This window comes from Manis pentadactyla, chromosome 14 (genome assembly GCF_030020395.1).
Source record: "Manis pentadactyla isolate mManPen7 chromosome 14, mManPen7.hap1, whole genome shotgun sequence".
Lineage (NCBI taxonomy): Eukaryota > Metazoa > Chordata > Mammalia > Pholidota > Manidae > Manis > Manis pentadactyla.
This window is the reverse complement of record NC_080032.1, coordinates 67113006-67134683: the sequence shown is the minus strand read 5'-3', so window position 1 is coordinate 67134683 and position 21678 is coordinate 67113006. Positions and strand designations below refer to the sequence as shown.

General features: G+C 46.2%; 2 protein-coding genes and 1 long non-coding RNA gene across 4 annotated transcripts in view; all 3 read left to right on the top strand.

The window, feature by feature from the left end:
- Positions 1-21678, top strand: part of LOC130680517 (uncharacterized) — a 634026-nt gene that overhangs the window by 526843 nt on the left and 85505 nt on the right. The gene's annotated exons all lie outside the window — the stretch shown is intronic.
- LOC130680527 (uncharacterized) overlaps positions 1-21678 on the top strand; it is a 104287-nt gene that overhangs the window by 61472 nt on the left and 21137 nt on the right. The window lies entirely within an intron of this gene.
- On the top strand, positions 19758-21229 carry LOC130680520 (histone RNA hairpin-binding protein-like). Its single transcript, XM_057491211.1, has one exon. The coding sequence runs from the start codon at positions 19803-19805 to the stop codon at positions 20508-20510; it is 708 nt and encodes a 235-aa protein (XP_057347194.1). The 5' UTR covers positions 19758-19802; the 3' UTR covers positions 20511-21229.

Here is a 21678-nt window from a genome sequence, read left to right as displayed (position 1 = left end):
CTGTTCTTGCTGCCCTGTTTTCCTAGTATCCAGGGGCCCCTGTGCACGCAATGTGTCTACACTGTGGCCCGGATGGCTGGGGCTAGGTGTTCGGCAGTCCTGGGCTCCGTCTCCCTCCCGCTCTGCCTATTCTTCTCCTGCCGGGAGGTGGGGGGAGGGGCGCTCGGCTCCCGCGGGGCCGGGGCTTGTATCTTACCCCCTTCACCAGGCGCTGGGTTCTCTCAAGTGCGGATGTGGTCTGGATATTGCCTGTGTCCTGTGCTCTTTATTCTAGGAACAGTTGTCTTTGTTATATTTTCATAGATATATGTGGTTTTGGGGGGAGATTTCCGCTGCTCTACTCACACCGCCATCTTCCAGTCCCCTCTCGGAATTTTTTTTAAACAATACAGAAATGATATCAGCTGGGGTGCATACAGAGTTGCATGTGTCATTATGGATATATCTCAGAAACCTAATGTTGAGTGAAAAAAGGAAGTGCAGAATAGAACCTACAGTGTGGCATAATTTTATTAAAAATTTAAAATGCAAAAAAAGAATCCCACTATGTCTTTATGAGTATACAGGTGGTAAATATTTTTAAAACTCCTCCTGGAACTGATACTATTAGCCTCAGGCAAGTGGTTGCCTGTTGGAGTGGAGTTAAGTGTATGGGGTCAGGGAAGAACACCCACACAGCATTATGTCTGTCTAAGTGCTTTGCTTTACTATTTTTTTTTTAGAAAAAAACTGAACAAAATATAATCAGTTGTTAACAATGTTAACACTAGATGGTGGATACACAGATATTTGTTTTATTATAGTCTACACTACTCTCTTTATGTTGACATACTTAATAATGTAAAAGAATCAAACACAAAAATGTCATTGTCATCAACACAAAGTAAAGGATTTGTCTCCCACTTGGGAGATCTAGAATATAGATCTACCAGAATACTGGGTGTGGGTTATGATTTCTTAAGGTCTCTTTTTTTCCGCAGTGCCTCAGTGTGGTGAAAACAAAAAGATTGTTCAGTCCAAATGTGTTGAGTGAAAGGATTATTAATCAGTTAGTGTTCTGCTCTTCCCACCACAGGGGAGTGTTCTGGTGCATGTGGGTGATCATGAGAAGAGGGGGTGATTTTCTAATGACTGTTTGTGGCAGTAGGATGTACCTGTATCTTTTATTTAGTGCAGTGTTCACATATGCACAAATAATTCTGGGGAGATGTTAAAGCTGTGGGCCAATGCCCGATCGAGCCACATGATCCTACCATTGGAAAACATGAAGTTTATCGTTGTGGGTATTATTTTGTCCCTTATTAACATAGAGAAGCAGCCACAACTGTTCTTAAGTGGGCTGCTGCCTCAGTTTCTCTCTAGTGTGAATGTGCTTGGACAGGCAGTGAGTGGAGAGTCATGTGATATCCAGGTGCACAGATGAGCTACAGGGAAGAAGTGCACTGCAAAAAGCCTGTTCCCACTTATCAAGACGTGAATCAGAGTACCTGACTTTTTAGAAAAAGCCAGAGAAAAAGCTAATTCACCCCTGTGGTTACAGATTTGGAGGAGGGTCTGGAAGGGAGAGCAGAGGCACCACTTCCTCTTCTTTCTGTCTTTCACATTTTGTGAAGTTCTGACACAGCTGTCATATAGTTAATGGACCAATGGAAGAAAGTTCTAGAGAAGCTGGTTGGAAGGTTTTTCCCTCCAAATAATTGAGTGTGTATCAGGGTACGGGCTCCCTCGGGCAGTGGACTCCAGGAAGTTCCAGCAGATCATGGAGGAAGGCTCCCTGTCACTGACGTCAAAGGCGGTTCCAGGTTTGCCCTAGGGAGGAAGGCTGTTCTGAGGTGAAACTCTAGCTTGCTCCCTGACTAGGGGCTGCTCTCCTGTTCTCACAGCACTGTCTCCTCAGTACCCTACCACCCCACAGACACCAAGATGGGAGCGGGGGAAATGTAAATATGATGACCTATCTACCGCAAGACTATCGGGACTCTGTGCGTATGCAGTGAGCCATCTACAAATGTTCTTGACCTTTCAGAGAAGACAGCAGATTGGATTAAACATTGCTGGATGTTCATCCCTGGATACCCATGGGCAAATGGCATAAATCCCCCTTCAACCACTTGAGATAGCTAAGAAGGAAGGAAGAGGTCAGTGAGGACAGTGTTTACACAGCACCCCAAACTGACCATGTAGGGTTTGGCTCGGTTTCTTTGTGATGGGTGTGAGAGTTTAGAGCTGGGGAAAGAAATTGGACCGCTCACCTGTCTCATCTGATCTCACTGTTGAAGGGACTGAGATACCAGCCAGCTATTCATGACCTGCCACATGAGAGCTACCCTGGATAGAAGGAGTACAAGAGACTTCTGGCCATGATCTGGACATTTTGAGGGGAAAAAGTTGAAAAAAATGACACTTTTCGTTACTATATGTAAGGGGATTCAGTGCCAAGAGCTGATGAGGGGCCCTGCAAGGCCTCCAGTGCTGGGTCTGCACCACGCACGTGTCACTATCCTCAGTGTCACTCGAAGAATAGAGTTTCATGTATCTTATTTGTCTGTGGACTCTCAGCACCTTGAACAAAGGTACCCATCATATACCTGGCCAAGTTAATCTGTTGCACTTCATCTCTCCTAGCAGACTTATGAGGGAAAGGGACTTTGTTATGGTCGATGTCACCTCCCCAGGTGAACTATGAAGAGGAGAGTATAGTGCATGTTTCAGTGGCTTTTCAGTGATAAGTAAGCTTCAAATTCTGGCTCAATGCATTAGTGGCCTTGGGACTTTGGGCTAGTTGCCTACACCCCTCTGAGCGATATTTCATCCTTTGTAAAATGGGGCACAAATAGTGTTGTGAGAACTAAAGGAATAATGTATGGTGGATGCTCAGCCTTTATGCACTTAATACTTTTGGTGCCCAGCATGAAGTTGAGTCATATGGACTACAGGGCTGGTCACTGCATAAAGGAAGATCAAGCCACAATCTCTACACTGTGTTTTCCATATAAATTTGGGGAATCAGGACATTTTTGGGATTTATCCTGAGACGTGGGAAGGTCCTATTGCACATGACATGCTCTGAAAAATAGTCCCTCTCACCCATCGTCTATTTCCACTGTGTGACTCTTTATTGGTGGATGTATGAACTCTATAGGCATGCTGTCATAAAAATAGTAAATATTTAGTGCTGCTTCTTTTAAGTGGACTGCTATGTTGATAAACCAAAGAAGGATAAAAAACTATTTAACTAAAGGATATTTGTTCACCTTCCACAATATATTTAAGTTGACCTCTGTGACATTCCATTGGTAATTTAATATCCAGCCCAAATGCCACAGACTTTCTTTTCCATTATTTCAGAATTCTAATTGACTGAACCTATCCCAACTCTTACACTGTTTGGACTCAGTTACCTTTAATTCTGATTTTTGAATTATAATTACTTGCATTTGCTATTTGCTTTTGTAATTACCAGATACTCTAATCAGCACTACCTTGTTTAATCCTAAGGACAACACAATGATCAGGTAGTTGTATCCCCATTTGTAAATTCAGAAAGGGAGGTGTGTGGAGGTGTAGTGAGTTTGCCAAAGGTCACAGCAAGAAGTAGCCACGCCATTGAGCTAGAGTGTCCAGACTCCCGAGTTCAGCCCTGTGCCCATTGTGCTCCAGCTGTCCCCGCTCTGTCTCCAACCATCATCCTCACTGGCTACAATGAAAGGACTGTGTATAGCTGAGTTGTTATCTCTTTCTCTTTTTCTCCGGTTGCTTCCTGATTTTCAGTTCTAGTTTCCCTAGTATTTTAGCTGTCTGCACGCCCCTCGTCCTGCTCCAGCTGATTTATTGCATCCTGGAAGGGAATGTAAGGAAGAGACCTCAGTGTTGGGTCTGTTTCCCTGATAATTCTTCTGCAGCTGTTTGCGCAGACACCTTAACTGTAAGAGTGACTAGTATTTCGGAAGTTGGAAGGAACTCTTTCATTACCTGCATCTCCCTTGGCACAGCTGACAGACCATCCGTGGGGGTAGAGTGCTTTTTGCATCAATTGTAATAAAATTTTTAATTATTCTTCAGTACAGTAGCTGTTAGACAAATGCCCAATTATTATTCATCCATGGCTAAGTAACCTCCTGCTCTTCCTTGGTCCTGTGACGAGCACAGCCTCTCCAGAGCAGGCAGAGGGCTCAGATCAAAGAGCACTTTGTGTCTTGCTTTAACTAGGAGAGGAAAACAAAGCTGTTGCTCCCAGCCTGTGCTGAGCCTCCTCCCTCACCTGTCTCCTGGTGCAACTCTGCCCTAAAGGCCCAGAGTTCGGACACCTGGGAGAGGGAAAGCTGTGGCTGTCAGGGCAGCAGGTGTGAGGCATCTTGCACGGCCCCCAGTTCACCTGGCAGAGGCTCTCTTGGCAGCAGCTGTGGAGGGTCCTCTGCTGAAGGAGCAGCTGAATTGCAAGTGAGGCTGTGGAGAGTGGCTCTTGATTAGATCTACTCTGGGGCTGTTTCTCCTCCACAGTCCATGGCCGCCTCTGCACACCCGCTGGCGGCCCAGGTCCCTGGGAGGGTGAGGCCCAGAGGAGGAAGTGACTCCCATTGCAGCCACTCACTTCCTCCTTTCCTGTCTCTGTTCAGCGCCTCTTTCCTGGCAAGCTCTTCCTCCCTGCTCCCAGTGTACAGACCTCCAGGGCCACCCAGGGTCCGTAGGCTGCGGTCCCCTCCCTCTCCTCCCACCTCTCCCACCTTCCCCTCCCTCCCCTTGGCTGGACAGCTTCCCAGGTTCCATTTTTCCAACTCTTTCCCCTCAAAATTTCCAGATCATGGCCAGAAATCTCTTGTACTCCTTCCATCCAGGGTGCCCTTTCAGCACATTTTGGAGGTGTCCCAGCTTCCCCTTGCCCCCACCCCCCAACATCCCGAAGCCTTGTGGGAACTTCTGGTGCTTCCACATTTCACCACAGCCCTTGCCCAGAACCAATCTCCACAGGCAGTGTGGAGAAAATGAGAGTTTCTGTGGCCAGGATTCTCACCTGGCTGTGGTTGGCTAGCTCAGTACACACATGTGGGCAATGCATGGCTCCGTTGACTCTATATAAAGAGGTCCGCCCAGTGCTCTGCATGTGACATGGTGGCACTGCTAAAGGCCGGAGGGGGCAGAGCAAAGGCTGGAGTGGTGGCAGCGCCAAGGACAGAGGCCCAGAGGATGGCTGTGCAGGACAACTGTGTAGGGAGGCCCAGAGGACGGCCGTGTGGGATGGCTGTGCAGACAGAGGGGCCCAGAGGATGGCTGTGCAGACAGAGGAGCCCAGTTGATGGCTGTGCATAATGGCTGTGCAGACAAAGGAGCCCAGAGGATGGCTGTGCGGGATGGCTGTGCAGACAGAGCGGCCCAGAGGCAGAGACCGGATTGCTGCATGCAGACTGGCTCTGAGTGAACGGAATTCTAGTGACTGACCTGCCATGTGGAAATGAAGTTGGGTATAACCCTTTCACCCCAAGAACATTTTGCTGTCAATTTCTTTGGTCACATTGAATCCATAGTGAACTTGCCCAAGCCTGAAACCGATTCACAAGACAGGCAGTCTCTCCACCCTCCTCAAATGCTGGGGGCTCTCCCCGTGCCTCTGACTCCTCACCCTGGCCTGCCTCCAAGCAGTGTGGTATGGTGTTGCCTCTCGCCCCTTTGCTCTTGCATCTCCAAGGTAGCCTGTCCCCCTCTGTCCTCCCTTGCTCTCCCTTGCTCCTGCTGCTCTGCCCTTCCCCTGGGCCTCCCACTCATCCACCGTACCTCTCCCCTTTCAGTGCTCAATTTCTCAAACCTCTCTTCCTCCACTCCCTGTCTTCTTTGCAACCTGCTTTTCCCCTACGCAACACAACACTTGTAATTCTCTCCCCTTTCCTTTCTCCCATTTCTGGATCTTGTCACTTCTCTCACTAACCTACAGTGGCTTCCCACCTTACCCAGAGCCAAAGCTGAAGTCCTTACAGGGTTCCTATGCAATTTACCCTATTTTACTCCAATTACCACAAATCTTACCACTTTCCTTCTTTTCCCTCCAATGTCACAGGTCACACCTGCCTCAGGACCTTTGCACTTGATGCTCTCAGCCTGACTCCCTTCTTCCTGTTTCTCCCCCATGCCACTAACCTAACTTCTGCTCAGCTTGAGCAGAATAAGAACTTGTGCTCACAAGTAGGAGAGGGCTATGGACTGAGTTATGTCCCTCCTTAAATTCAAATAATGAATTCCTAACCCCCAGTCTGATGGTACTTGGAGATGGCATTTTGAGAGAAGATTAGGGTTAGATGAGGTCATGAGGATGAGGCCCTCATGATGGGATTGGTGCCTCTATAAGAAGAGACTGGGGAACCTGCTCTCTTTCTCTTTTCAGTGGGGGGATATGGAGAGAGGGCAGCCTTTTGCAAGGCACAAAGAATGCCTCCTCCAGAACCCTACCCACGCGGGCACCTCGATCCTGGGCTTCAGCCTCCAGACCTGTGAGAAGTAAATTTCTGTTGGCCAAGCCCCCCATCTGTGTGGTATGTTGGTGTGGCAGCTGGAACTGACTGAGACAGGGAGGTTCACTAACCATTTGCTTGAGTGAGTGCATCAATGTCCATGAAGCAGGGGCTGGGAGAGGAAAACGGCGACGTTGAGGTTCTTAGTTCAGCTTGTGCTTCTGCCCTTGCGTAAAGCCCTTGCTGTCTTGAGGATATTGCTCCCCTCTCCTCCTGGTTGTGGTCACCCACTGTCTCCCTGTAGCTCTCTCACAGGGAACTTTGGATTCCAGCAACTTCTCCCGCTTTCTCCAACTCAATTTCTAATTTCCATGTAGGCCTGTCTCTCAACAGCTTCGTCCATGTCAGGGTCTCCTGACTCGCTGCACTTCACCCTCCCGTGGGCACTTGTAATTCCCACACTGAGAGCCCCACCCCTGGGAATAGGGCGACTCCTGTGCTTTGAGCTGTAAGCCTGTCCGTCTGCCGCCCCCCCATCTCCTTCTGCGATGGCACATGCTGTCACACTCTGGGGACACTTCTTGGCCCTTGCTCCCTCTATTTCTTCCCGGTTAGTACTCCAGAGTAGTCACAAATGGTGTGTCCTTTGGGTACTCCCACATGAAGAGGAGGCTGGGGGCTGAATACCACCTGCACTTTGGTCAGGGAACTATGTGCTGAGGCAGGGCAGTGTCCCCCTTAGAAGAAACACCCTTTCCTTATAAAGAGTGGACTTTGTACAGCTGTGTGCCCACAGGATTGCAGTGCCTGGCTGAGTACTTTTAAAAATGTTCACAGATACACCAGGTAGGCTTCAGGAGTGCTGACTGACATACCCTACTGTGAACAGCTGTCCCACCCGCTTGAGCTCTTTCTCCCCTTCTTGAACACTTTCTCCACAGGGCAAATAGCAGCCTCACAACTGACAGTGCCAAGGGGAAAGGAGACAGGGCACCCACGGTTCATTTCTCAGCCTCTCGCACACCGTGGTGGCCAGGGGCAGATGCATGATTTCCGTCCCACCAACCTAATGCACCTACAAGAGACTGACTCAAAACCAGTTTATACAGGGAAGACGGAGCAGGGGCGTCAGTTTTCCTGGGAGCAGGTTGGCCGGCGGGCTTTGGTTCTGTGGTTCGCAGCCATGGCGGCTGTCCTCTGAGCCCGAAGTTCACAATCATGCAGAGGCTCGTTCCTCCGAGGGGCCGATACGCGGTGCGCCAGGGAATCGCTCCTGGACACCCAGCCAGATTCGGTTTCTTTGCACCTCCAGTGATTTTAGTGCTATCATTATTCCGCTCTGCTTAAGCGAGCTAGAGTGGGCTGGGATCCACCTAGAACACGGGCCAGTGTAAGCACCCCTTTTACATCCCCCGCTTCCTATCCCAACCAAAGTGCTATGATCATCTGAACCACTGGCTTCTCCCACCCACCCAACAAAACACCGGTGTCCACTTTCCCTCTGCACCCGGGCAGGTCAGTCGTGTCGGAGTGGGAGGAATCATATGGCCGCACAGACTGCGGTTGTGTCTCAGCCCCAGCCAGTCACCGGTTCACCGTGGACGCCAGGCCGTCACGTCCTTTCCCTTGTCATGCCGTCTCCCTTTCTCTCCACCAGATTAAAACTTGCACCCTTCCCCATGTAGACGGCCTCTTCCCCCCTCAGACACCTTCTGACTTCCTGCTATATTCACCCCTCATCCCCTCTACACCCCCTTGCTCCCCAGCCTCCCTATGATTCCTCCAGGATCAGAGTGTGGGGACCCCTTCTCCCACTTAAAAGCAACTTCATCATGGAACCTCCGACTATGTCCTGCCAACTTCTCTTGGCCTGGCTTCGTCAGTCACTGCCATATGTTCCTGCATCCCTTGCCTTTCTTTTGTAAAAAAAACAAAACTCAAAAAGCATTTAGTTTATGTTGATGAACTATTTTGAATGCAAGTTGTTTCATCGTATGTGAAGGAACAAGTTCTTAAGCTGAGGTAAAGATTTATACGTAAGATTGGGGGGCAAGGAAACACCACAGTCATTCTGTGCACAGTGTTCACACTTTATGGAGGGAAAACGGATCAGGTGGCCGCCAGCAAAGATAGCCGACTTGGTCTTCCTGTCCTTGAGTAGGTCAACAGGGAGCACGAAGAGAACAATTTCAGCTGTTTACAGATGGATTCTTTGGATGGAACGCCCCAATGCTGGGGAGCATACGCTGTGGGCCCCCTCTGTGTGAAGTCTGTGTGCATCCTTCCATCAGCTCGCCCTCCCCTGTTGGGGCCTCTCCTTCCCACTGGATCTTTCCCCCCGACCCTCTCAACCACTCAAGTGATTTTTCCATCTTGGTCATTCCCTGGTGGCCTATTCAAACTTGTCTGAGGGAAAACACCTCGGCACTTGGTTTCTGTTTCCTCGTGCGCCCTGGCTCCTCATGCCTCGGGGGTCCGCCATTCGCTCCATTGAGACTCATGCTCAGGTCACTCACGACCTCCACACCAAACACAAGGGCCATTTTGTAACTGCCTTCTTCTGGGTTTCCCTGCTGCCCTCTGGACTCCCAGGATAGCTTTCAGTCCTGAATCTGTGTGTACGTCCATGATTACGTAGTATTCTTGGGCTCCTCTCCTTCATATCACAGCCCGAGATGTTGGCACTCCCAGGGTTTTTCTTGGCCAGTTCTCTTCCCTCTGGATTCGAAGTATTGTCCACTGTCATTTTTACAGCTAATAACTATGTGCTGGTGACTCCTGAACCTCCCAAGGATGGCTAGTAAATTACACAGAAGGAAATTACAGTGGGGGGAACTGAGAGGATTTGTTTTATCCTAAGAAATGCTATTGCATCAGCAAACTCTCGCCATTAGCCACCCTTCAGTGGGTAGTTCCTCACATGTTTGAGGGGCGGTAACTGAGTTTGCTAAGATGAGCGCAGAGCACCACTTGCCATGAGGGACCCCACTTTGCTAGAGCAGAGACCTCAGGTCCATCCATCCGTTGTCCCTTGAGTTCCTCTGTGAATACTGACACTAGTTAGGTCTGTTTCAGGCATGGGGAACATTCTCTGTCACTGGAGGCTGCCATCACTCAGATGGGCCTTGGGAAGGGCAGCCACCTCTGTGTCCACAGTCTAACTAGCCCAGTCAGGCCACCCACAGACCTGCTGTTGAAGCATAACCAGGGTGCTTCACTGTGCAGCATCAGATAAAGAGACTCTGAGGGCTGTTGCTGCAGTTGACAATTTTTGTACTGGAATTTGGGAGTGTTGGTAGAGTTCCATGGAGGCAGCAAGGGGCACATGATGCTCTTGACGAAGGGCATCCTGTCCCCACGGCACCATTGCCTCCCTCCCCAGAATGAATTATCTCTGCCTTACATTTGGGCACTCAGGCATCCTTTGGGTTGGCCCTTTCTTGTCCCCACTATCTTGTGCACGTAACTTTTTCTTTTACGCCTCGGCCATGGAGGTTACACACGACAAAAATGACATGTTTCTAGTATGGAAAGATGCAGAAGAGTGAGCCCAGCTATGAAGAAAAGAGTGTGAACTCTGAGTTAGACCAACCCACGAGTGAGTTCTGCTCAGTGGTTGACATTGTGTGACCTTGGAGTAACCATTTTCCGGAGTCTGTATACTTGGTTGGCTGTAACACTGTCACATAGGGTTGCAAAAATGAGGAGGCACAGGTAAGAACGTGGCATTTACTAAACGCATCCAAATGGAAGCTGTTAGTAGAATCATCAGTAGTCGCTTAAGAAATATTTCTTGTTCCTGTCGCTTTCTCCTTTCTCCCTGGAGAATTCACTCAGTTCTCTGATTCATCTATCACAGCTGCGCAGTGGAGCTCCTGGCTGCTTCACACCCTTGGGCATTAGTTGCTGTTGAATATTGATGCATATGTATTTATGTTTATGGTTCGTATCATAAACTCTAGTGGAAGGTTCCTGAGGCAGGAATCCTATGTTTTAGCTCTGAAACTCTTTTGCACAGTGTTCTAATTACATTAGAAGCTCAGCAAATATTTGGTGACACAGATGAGGATCGTGTCGCCTCAGAATTTAAACAGAATGTGCAGGGCGGAAATTCTCCCTCACCTTTCAGTCTGTATTCTACCCCTGCTCCTGTCCTCCACATTCCCTTGTACAGCCCTGATCCCACCCAGACTGGGGCCTACTGTGGTAGCTGATGCGGGAACAGGTTGCCATGCAAATACTTAGCAGAGTAATAGGCGGTCGATAAGCAGAAATGGGCTGTATTCTCAGCAGTTATGAATTGTCACTATGAACACACGTGAGGCACCAGCATCACTGTGGGTATCTGCAGGCTTATAGGGCAATATTACCCTAAAAATGCCATTGTCCATCTAATTGATGTCTGTTCCTCCGGTGTCCCAGATATTTAAATGTACTTCTTTCTTCATTACCACACACACAGGAGCTTTATGCAATCCCCAGGCCCCACACGTGGGTGAGGCTGAGGTATCTCATCATAGTTGTGTCTTTCTTTCCCTAGTTTCCAGGACAAGCTATCAGTGTGCTGAGAGAAGTTAAGGAGGAAAATAAGAAAACAAACTAATCCTGTGCTTTCACCTGCCAAGCCAGATCATTGGCCTCATGTTGTAGAAGTGCAAGTGGTGAGGACTGGATGGAGGAGCAGGTAAATCTAACTCCATGTCAAGCACCGTGTTGGTGACATAGTGAGAGCTAAGTGAATGTTTGCTTAATGAGCAAATAAATGATGAGAAAGATTTCATCCCTCCTGGTTTCTGCTGATATGAAATTCGATGTTTTTCTGGGATGCTAATGTACAGATTGAGCAACTCAGTCAGTAGGACCACGCTCAGGAGAGGTTCACAGCTTACCACCACCCAGTCTGCTTAGCCAGATGCCTTCAGCAGATAAAGAGCCCGCCAATTATTGAATCTTAGACCTGGAAAGGGTGCTGAGGAATCATTCGATCCTTCCTTCTCTTCAAAGAGGGACTTGAACTTCTGCTCCATGGTAAGGAGGAGAGAAGATTGTGTGATTTAAGATTTCAGCATCAGCAGAATGCACACATTTCCTTTCAAATATGTGTCTAACAGTGCTTGAAATTGAGTCACCATGATTTTGGACAAGGTGAGTTTGGGGATGACATGGGTTGAATTTGAAGGTAACAAAGTAGATACTTCTTTCTAGGTCAAACACTGCAAACACCTTGTCACCAGTACTGTCTTAACATCTTTTTGATGAAGAGATGATTCAGGTATAACTAAAATGTTTGGAGAACACGGTTGAGGGTATTTTACCTGCCTTTCCTGGTTTGTCATCTGATTTTACGCTCTCTCGCATTATTGCAATTTTAGTAGTCATCATAGCTTTACAGTTCTAAGTTGTTATGTCACTCATTCTAATGTGATTCAAATTAAAACTGGCATTGAACTCCCACTCCCCAAAGTCCATCAAGATAGGGCTTTGACCTTATTATATAAGGATGATTTATTGAGCCGTTTGAAAAATAGCACTCCCCCAACCCCACGATCAGTTTGAATGTGAGTTTTTCCTGTTCTCTGCTCCCTCCAATACAAATAGATAAACCATTCATTACTCAAGCCCCAGAAGGGAGACGTCTTAGCAGCGTGGAGTTGGGCTGATGTCATGTCACATGTTAGGGAGCATCTGTTGTCATACATGTTTGATCTTGAACCAAGTTGGTTGTTGTTGTCATTCTGAAGAATAGTAGAACCTGGAAAACTGCCCAGACAGATGCCAGTTGAGATTTGCACTCAGTTTGGGATGTAATTTATTCAGAGAAGTACTGTGTGCAGTTCCACAACCAATGCAAGTTCCTTCCCTGCATGGAGCTTATTTTCTACCCGGGCTGCACAAAAGTACAGCAAATGAACAAATAAGATATACCAATTTTTTAATGTTATGAAGGAAGCAAATAAGAGGACAAAAGAGAGAATTATTGGTGTGACTTTTGATAGGCTGGTGGGGAAGGCTCCCTTTGGGGAGGTGATATTTATGCTGAAACATGAACAGATCAGCCAGATGAGGAGCAGGGCAAAGACTTTATAGGTATGGAAGAGCAAACTTATGGACCTAGGACAGCAAAGGCCTTGACTTTTTGACAGGAAGTGAGGGAAAGGAGAACAGCGAGGCTGGAGTCTACTGATCAAGGACGGGAGTGAGCAAAGCAAGATGTGGTTGGAGAGGCAGTAGCTGGATCCGGCAGGACGTTGGCATAACCAAGGGAGCATGTGTTCCTGGCTGAGCACAACGAGAAGACATTGGAGGGTGTCACGTGACCTTATTGACGTTCTAGGAAGATCACCTTTAGTGCCCTGAGGAGAGTGACTTGGAGGCAGGCAGTGGTGGAAAGGAGACCAGTGAGTGGCTGTGTGTAACTGGAAAGAGGTGCTGGTGGCTTGAGGATGGTGGTAGCAAAGTGGAAGGAAATGGGTGGATCACTACTATTTTGGATACGAAGCTGATGGGCCTTAGAGAGAGAATGGATACTGTGGGATGAGGAAAAAGGAGGAAGCAGAGGTAATTTCCAAATTTCTTCAGCCTTGAGCAACTACATTGATGGTGGTGCTCATATTTGCTCTTTTAAAATGCTTTTTTACATACATACACACACACATTTTAAAAATTGTAACATTAAAAAAAGGTATAACTAAAGATACCAGTCCCCTACTATCTGTACAGTTTTTCTCCCCAGAGGAAACCATCTTCAGCTCTTTCAGCTGTTTTCTTGGTATTTATCTCTAAGTTTCTAGATAATATGGACACCTTACTACTTTCCTGAAATGCCTGTTGGTCCTTGGCTGTTTTTTGACATTCAAGGCAGAGACCCTAGTGCATGGGTTGAAGCTGTGAGTGTGTGGCTGGATTTCTATTTTGGGAACTAAGAGGACTTTCAGGAGAGGAACGGGCAGTGAATGGGCCAAATACCTCTGTACGAAGGTCCTTTCAGTGGGGCCACTCTGTTTCTCCAGAGAAGAAAACTCCAATCCCCTGCCTAGGAGCTTACCTTTGACTCCTTTTGTTCTGGGAGCATGGCAGGCACAGGGCGGTGCTTTCTACCAAGGAGCATACAGACTTTCTATTAGTTCCCTTATTTTCTGCTCTGTGTATCACTCTCACCCTCCTCTGAGGCTGGTGTCCAGAGATGGAGGGAAAGCTTCAGTTTCTCCATAGATTAAACCTCTGGTCTCCTGGCTAGTTTTGGGAAGGTTTCTGGTCTCTTTTATGTTGAAGGTGGAAGGGTGGAGAAAAAAAATCTAGAAATATAGTTTTGAACAACGTATGAACTGTTCGTAGGTAGAGCTGAAAAGTGTGTAGGTGTGTGTGAGATTTGGGGTTGTGAGCAGAAGTCTTGCTGTAAGCCTGGAGCCATCATCCCTGGGGGGTGTTGGAGGCCGTGAAGTAGGTGCCGTTACTCGGGAGAGTGTGGGTAGAGGTGTGATGAGAGCGCAGGACCCGACCGTGAGGCACTCCGGCAGCGGAGCAGCGGGCCTGCAGGATGGAAGGAACTGCGGGAGGGGAGGGAAGGGCCCACCTCGCTTTGTTCCACAGGAAAAACTGAGAGCAGAGAACGCACGTCCAGTGACGAGATGAATGGTTAAACCACATGCAGTATGCACAAACAATGGAATATCCTTCCGTCTTGAAATGGAAAGAAATTCTGATGCACGTGGCACCGTGGATGAACTTGAAGATGTTGTGCTAGATAAAATAAGCCTTCTCAAAGAGAATTACTGTATGATTCCAGATACATGAAACACTCAAACTCATGGAATAGTCAAACTCATGGGTGCTGAAAGTACAGGTGGTAGTTGCCAGGGGCCACGAGGTTCAGTTTTGGGACACAGTTTCAGTTTGGGGACAAGAAAGTTCTGCGGATGCTGGTGGGTATGGCTGCACAGCGGTGCAAATGTACCTGATGCCACTGAACGGTGCACTTTGAAATGGTGGAAAAGAGGAATTTCACTTCATGAGTAGTTGACCACAGTAAAAAAGAAAGAGGTCAGAAAGTGTCAGGGGATGCTAAGGCCAATAATGAAGTAAAACAAAGCGGCATGAAAACCCCCAAACTGGGAGCTGAGCAAAGGGAAAGGGGCCTTGTACGCCTGTTTTGCTATCTTAGGGTGGCTCTTCCGCCCTCTCATACAGTGTTCTTGTTGAGTCCTTGTGACACTGGGTGTGGTATAGCGAGAAGATAAAAGGTGCAAGTAGTGAGAGCTAGAGGATTGGTTAAAGAAGAAACATCTGGGGAGGGTGAAGGTGCTGGGGAGACGGAAGAATCAAGGTAGAAGGAGGGACAAAGAATAGAGGGAGAAAAGCTTCTTTTAAAGGTGTCACAGCCAGGCGAAAGGACACAGGCAGGCCAGCCCCTCACTGTCTCAGACTTGCTTCACACCCTGTGACAAAGACTTGGGATGTAGGGTCCACAGAGCTATGCCACACAGATGGACACAGTTCAGGGACAGCCACTTGGGGCACTATTTCTCTGCCTGCAGAGCCTGATCCTGCGAAAGAGTAAGGTGTGCTGCCGCTCAAGTGGCCGCATTTGCGACCATAATGCTCCCGCTATGATGCATCCTTGTGTAGAGAGAGTTTATGAAAAATATATATGGTTTTATCCCTGAACTCTGTGACTGTTTCCAACCCACAAGGAAAATGCATGGGAAACATGGTTTTGCTTTCACTTCACAAAGATGGTCTTAAAAGAGATCCATTATTTTTCTAAAATACTTATTTTATAAAACAGGATGTACTTGCTTAGTTAAAGAAATTAGGAAACGAAGGTAGGCAAAAAGAGGAAAATTAAAATCACCCCAAATCCCACACTGTAGAGATAACTTGGAGATAACCACTGTACCAAACTGATGGACTTGAGTTTGATTTCCCGGCTCCTTAGATCCGAGCAGGCTGTGACTGTTTCAGCAATTAGGCTGTGGTGGAAGTGATGCCATGTGATTTCTGGAACTGGTCATTGAAGGCCATGCATGTCTGCCTTGCTCGTTGGAATACTTGCTCCTGGAGCTCTGGGTTGCCTCTTGAAGTCTGGCTACTCTGAGACTGTGGTGCTGTGAGAAAGCCCAGTCACATGGAGAGGGTGCTTGTAGACACTATTTAACAATGGCAGCTGAGTCAGCCCAGCCTAAGGGCCAGACTGGAGAGTGAAGAAGCCTTCAGATGTCTTGCACAACTCCAACCCTGCACATCTGCAGGACTTGTTTTGAACTAAGTGTGATGCTGTGAGGGTTCTTGACTCTCCCTTCCACCATTATGAGCTAAATTGGTATTGAGGGGAGGGCTTTATCTTTTCATGTTGTTCATCCTGTCTCTGACAGACAGATAGCAATCATTAAGTGAATTCATTTCCTACTCTGCAAACAAATGTACTGAATTTTGTATGGTAAATAAAATGGTGATGCTACGAAAGAGATAGAAGCCACAGAATAAAGCAGAGAAAATAATAGTGCATGTTTATTTAGCTCTGAGCTATAGACCCTCAGAGACTTGGCTAGGGGGAACTTAGGGCTTGAAAAGAGAAGTGCTGTGATGTGGCTTGTTGGAAAACAGCTAAGGGGATGTTCAGGAAGGGGAAATAATGTGAGCAAAAGCATGGATGATGGATAGATAGACCCATGAAAGCCAGTGAGATGTGAGATGGCTATCCAGACTGAAATGGAGAGAGAATATGAAGAATTTGATGGAAATTAAGAAATTTCAAAGAACCAGGGTGACAAGTTTGGATTATCAAATACCTATGCAGGTATTTGAGTTTCTTGTAATGCAGCATCAGCATCCCAGGGACCTGTTCCTCATTCATATTCATTCTTTCTTCAGTAAATATGCAAATTATGATAGAGCTAGTTGTACAATCTTGGAAGCTGGGAGATAAGTCATAATGATCATATTCTTGACAAAGTGTGTCCCCTTTGCCCAGCATTTTTTCTGTAAGAGCTACTTTTCAGAAACAAAGTTCACTAATTGATGATTGCCTCATATTCTCATTTTTAAAAGGATGTGTTGATACTGGCTGTTCTTTAGGTTATCATTGTCGCTGTAACAGTAAATCCTAGTAGAGCTTCTGCCCTTCATCCAGGCATTCATTTTCGATATGAGTGGATGAACTTAAGATAAGTCTAGCTTAAGAAATTGATTTTGATGCCTAAAATAGCAACACTCCTGAGTAAGGAATAACCTGCTTTTGTAAGCTCATTACCATCTTTCCCAGCACAGATTCAGACTATAGCTTTGTCATCGGCCTCAGGCTCATTGCGTTAACCTTGTTCCAACAGATCAGAGTGTGTTTCCACCCCAGTCCCTCCCCCATGGTAACCACCAGTCCCTTCCCAGTGTCTATGAGTCTACTGCTGTTTTGTTCATTTTGTTTAGTTTGTGTTTAGATTCCATAAATAAGTGAAGTCATATGGTATATTTTTTCTCTGCCTTGCTTAATTCACATAACATAATATCTTCTAGGTCCATGCATATTGTCACAATGGCAAGATTTCTTTTATTTTTATGGCTGAATAATATTCCATTGTTTATACGTACCACCTCTTCTTTATCCATTCATCTGTTGATGGACATTTTTGTTGCTTCCATATCTTGGCTATTGTATATAATGCAGCAATAAAATAGGTGTGCGTATATCTTTTCAAATCAGATATTTTGTTTTTTTTGGGTAAGTTCCTAGAAGTGGAGTGACTGAGTCAATGGTATTTCTATTTTAATTTTTTGAGGAACCTCCATACTGCTTTACACAATGGCTGCACCAGTTTACATTCCCACAAAGAGTGTAGGAGTGTTCCTATTTCCCCACATGCTCACCAACACTTGCTATTTCTTGTCTTTTGAATAGTGGCCATCCTAACTGGTGTGAGCTGATATCTCATTGTGGTTGTGACTTGCATTCCCCCGATCATTAACAGTGTGGAGCATCATTTCATGTACCTGTTGGCCATCTGTACTTCTTCATTGGAAAATTGTCTGTTCAAGTCCTCTGCCTATCTTTGAATTTTTTTTTCCCTTTTGTTGAGTCATACAGGTCCTTTATATATTTTGGATGTTAACCCCTTATCAGATAAGTCATTTATGAATATATTCTCCCCTCCTGTAGGTTGGCTTTTTGTTCTGTAGATGGTGCCTTTGCTGTACAGAAGATTTTCAGTTTGATGCAATCCCACTTGTTTATTTTTGATTTTGTGTCCCTTTCCTGGAAAGACATGTTCAGAAAAAGTTTGCTCATGCTTATGTTCTAAGATTTTTGCATGTGTTTTCTTTTAAACATTTTATGGTTTCATGTTTTACATTTAGGTCTTTGATCCATTTCGAGTTTACTTTTGTGTATAGAGTTAAGACCATGATCCAGTTTCATTCTTCTGCATGTAGCCGTCCAGTTTCCGCAATGCCATTTATTGAAGTGACTGTTTTTCCCCATGGTGTATTCATGGCTCCTTTATCATATGTTAACATTTACCATCAATGTATGTGTTTATTTCTGGGCTCTCTATTCTGCTCTGCTGATCTATGGGTCTGTTCTTGTGCCATTACCACACTGTTTTGATAATTTGTGCTTTGTAGTATAGCTTGAAGTTAGGGACTTGGATCATAGAATGTCCTGGGGAGCTTAGGTGATACTCATTTCCTCTGAGACAAACGAGCTTTTTCCTGACAAAGCAGAGAGGAGAAAAGCAAACATTTGGCTGATCTTGAACTAATGCCATGCACTATTTGGGAAAAGTCCTCTATACATCAGGTGCTGACTGCATGCTCTGGGCCATCCAACATTCACAGTTAATCCTCGCACAGTTCTCACTAGGGCTAGAGTTTCCAAGACTGTGAAGAAACAGTGAAAGGGCTTTGAGGGGTGTGGGTAAAACTGAAGGATTTCCAGAATCTCTCACCTAGCTTTAGTGCATCTCCATATCAACAGAAGTTCCTACTGGATGGAGAGAAGTAGTTCATCTCCATATGAATAGGTAATTATCTGGGCAACCTAGGGCTTAACTGAACCTAAGAGGTTGGGGGGAGGTCTTACTTGTTTCTTCCAGAGCAGGAGAGAGAAATGGCCCTGGACCACAGTTTGTAAGCAACAAATGGGTTTTAAACTTAATTTCTACCTTTGACTGATTTTGGTTTTAGAGGTATTTTGCCCCAGGATTTCCTCTCCTCAGAGTTACAAGTGGCAGTAGTGTCGACAGGACCGCTGAACCCAAAATCTGTCCAAATGGGTGTGACTTTGGGAGGGCTGCCCCTGGAGATGGTGGGAGATGCCTGGAACCCCCTGTGGATGGTTGGGAGGCCCCAATGGATGCAGCAGCAGAGGATGCAGCTTCACCTGTTACTGTCCCCCCATCTGTGGGGCTTCCAATTTGGGAGCCCCTAGTGGGGAATTGGTCTAGGGTAAAGTACCTCCTAGAGGGGTGGGGCCTTCCTCAGAACTGGGGAAGGGTGGAGACTCCATACGCTGCAGAATTAACCCTCTGTGGGTTAGAAGGCTGCTTACATACCCTAAGTGGCCATGTAGCAGCTGGCATTATAGGGTCTCTTTTCATCAAGATATTGAAAATATTATTGAGGAGAAAGATGGGATTATCCAGAGGGTTAGTGAGGAGAGAGAGGGACTTAGGCTGCAGAGAGACACCCTTCAGCATCCCTTGGCGAGCTGAGCAATAACCTATGGGATGCTTTTAAGGAAGAGAGACAGTTGCCCCACAGGCAGTCACATATACATGACACAGAGTTAATTTCCTTATGTATAAAGCCATTTTACACATCAGTGGATAAAGATAAAAGATATTAAACAGTTTGCACAAAGAAAAGATGGCTTATAAATAAATGAAATAATGTTCAACCTCATGCAAGTTGAAGAGAGGAAAGTTGAAACAGCAGAGGGTACTACTTAGCCCATTAGATAGGAACAGAGTTAAGTATTTGGTAAAAGTGCTCCATTGTTTAGGACAATACTTTGCAAACTATATCATAGTAAAAACTTACATTCTTTTCCTTTCACAGTTATGTATTAAATTTAAACTCTCTTAAAATAATGAGTACACCACACCTATGATACCATAGATGTTCTTGCTTATCATTAGACTTGGGTTTAAAAAAAATCAGTTTAAAGAAATTAAGTATGAATTGTTCATTACATATCCTGAGTGGTTAGTGTGTGGCAGACAGAATTCTTTGTGCTTTGTGTGTGTTTACATCCTCACAAAGCTTTACAGGAGGTAATGATATTCCGCTCAAATAATAAGAAAACAAGCAAAGGTTGAGCGCGCGGTCTGTACGGGGAGGACGCCGTCGGCCCGAGGACCCGCCGCGCTCGCCATGGCCAGCCGGCCGCGAAGCCCCGCGGGTCGTGGGAGCCGCGACGCCGACGCCAGCTTCACCACTCCTGAAGGCCCCCAGCCCCATCCTAGATGTTCAGACTGGGCAAGTGCGGTTGAAGAAGACGAAATGAGGACCAGAGTTAACAAAGAAATTGCAAGATATAAAAGGAAACTCCTCATAAATGACTTTGGAAGAGAGAGAAAAGCGTCATCTGGAAGTTCTGACTCGAGGGAGTCTGCGTCTGCCGTGCCGGCCGACCTGGAGACTGATGAGAGCGTCCTGATGAGACGGCAGAAGCAGATCAACTATGGGAAGAACACCATTGCCTATGACCGCTACACCAGGGAGGTCCCGAGACATCTTCGACAACCTGGCGTTCATCCCAAGACACCCAACAAATTCAAGAAGTATAGTCGGCGGTCGTGGGACCAGCAGATCAAGCTCTGGAAGGTGGCTCTGCATTTCTGGGATCCTCCAGCTGAAGAAGGATGTGACTTGCAAGAAATCCATCCTGTGGACCTCGGGGAAATGGAGACAGAATCCGCAGAGAGCAGCTCCGAGTCCCAGACGAGCTTACAGGACAACTCCGATGTGTACTCTGGTACACCCACCAAAGTTAGACACGTGGACTGCCAAGTGGAGGATGAGTTTGACCTGGAAGCCTGTTTAACTGAGCCTTTGAAAGACTTCTCGGCCATGAGCTAACTGGTGCCCCCCGGAGGCCCCTGGGAGTGAGGTTGGGGGCCAGCCACGCATGCCTCGCGCATCTATAACTGGATGGTGTGTTAATAGTTTATTATCTCATGGTGAATTGTTATTCTTGCCTTATTTGCTTAAGAAACCTTGATTTTATGAATAGTGTATTCTGCATGTTTTGTTAAATCCAAGGGAAATTGAACTCGAAGCAGCTTTGCAGCAAACTCAGTCTCTCACTCCCTGCCCCTGTCCAGGCTGCCCTGACAGGGACACTTCAGTGGTTTCCCCACAGCACTTCAGACCTGAAGTTGCCACTTGTCAGGTGGCTGGTTGGGTATAACCTACACTCATGGGGACAGTCTAGCACTGGCTTTCTTTACTGGTACCTAAGGAGTCTTGGAACCGTGGACCAAGTCTTTATGGAAACTAAATTTCTGGCCTTTTGTCAATATGTCAGGATTTTTTTTTTTCTCATACGGAACACTCAAGAGTCAAAGATAGTGAATTGAGCTAAGCTAACAGATTTTATGTAAGTTATACAGTCTTAATTTGGTACTTGTAAATAGCGCCAGGTAGGCCTTCTACCTGTAATACTCCAAGAGTTTCGGCAGCAGAAGGATTTAGAAAGAACCTTTTTTACAATCAGTTAATTTACCATGTGAAATTGCTGTAAATGATAATGTGTACAGATTTTCTGTTCAAATATTCATTTATAAGCCTCTTGTTAAGACTTGTGTTTCTATTGTTTTTGTATGGAATGACGTTGCAAAAATAAAAGAACTTCCTTTAAAAAAAAAAAAAAAAAAAAAAAAAAACACAGGCGTTATTTGCTCACATCAGAGAGCTGGTTAGTGCTGACACAAGGATTTGAACCCAAGCAGCCTGGCTGCACACCTCACAACCCTCACCTGTTGCAGGTCTGTAATAAGCAGTTTGCGTAAAGCAGGTAGACAAACTGTTTATGTCTACAAATGATCTGAAAAAGTAGAGTCCAAAAGATTCAACCTCATTTAATACTGCCTTAGGTGCTCGGTGGGATATATACTGATGTGATTCCTAAGAGGGCAATTTGGTACTACCTAGACAACAACAAGTTTACAAAAAAGATACAAGAAGAGTGATGCTTTTTGGTCTTCACAGTGTACAATTTAGTAGGTAGCAATTGTACTTCTTGAAA

What these genes read in the sequence shown, in the direction of transcription:
- LOC130680520 (XM_057491211.1), top strand. Translation starts at nt 19,803, where the DNA reads ATGGCCAGCCGGCCGCGAAGCCCCGCGGGTCGTGGGAGCCGCGACGCC.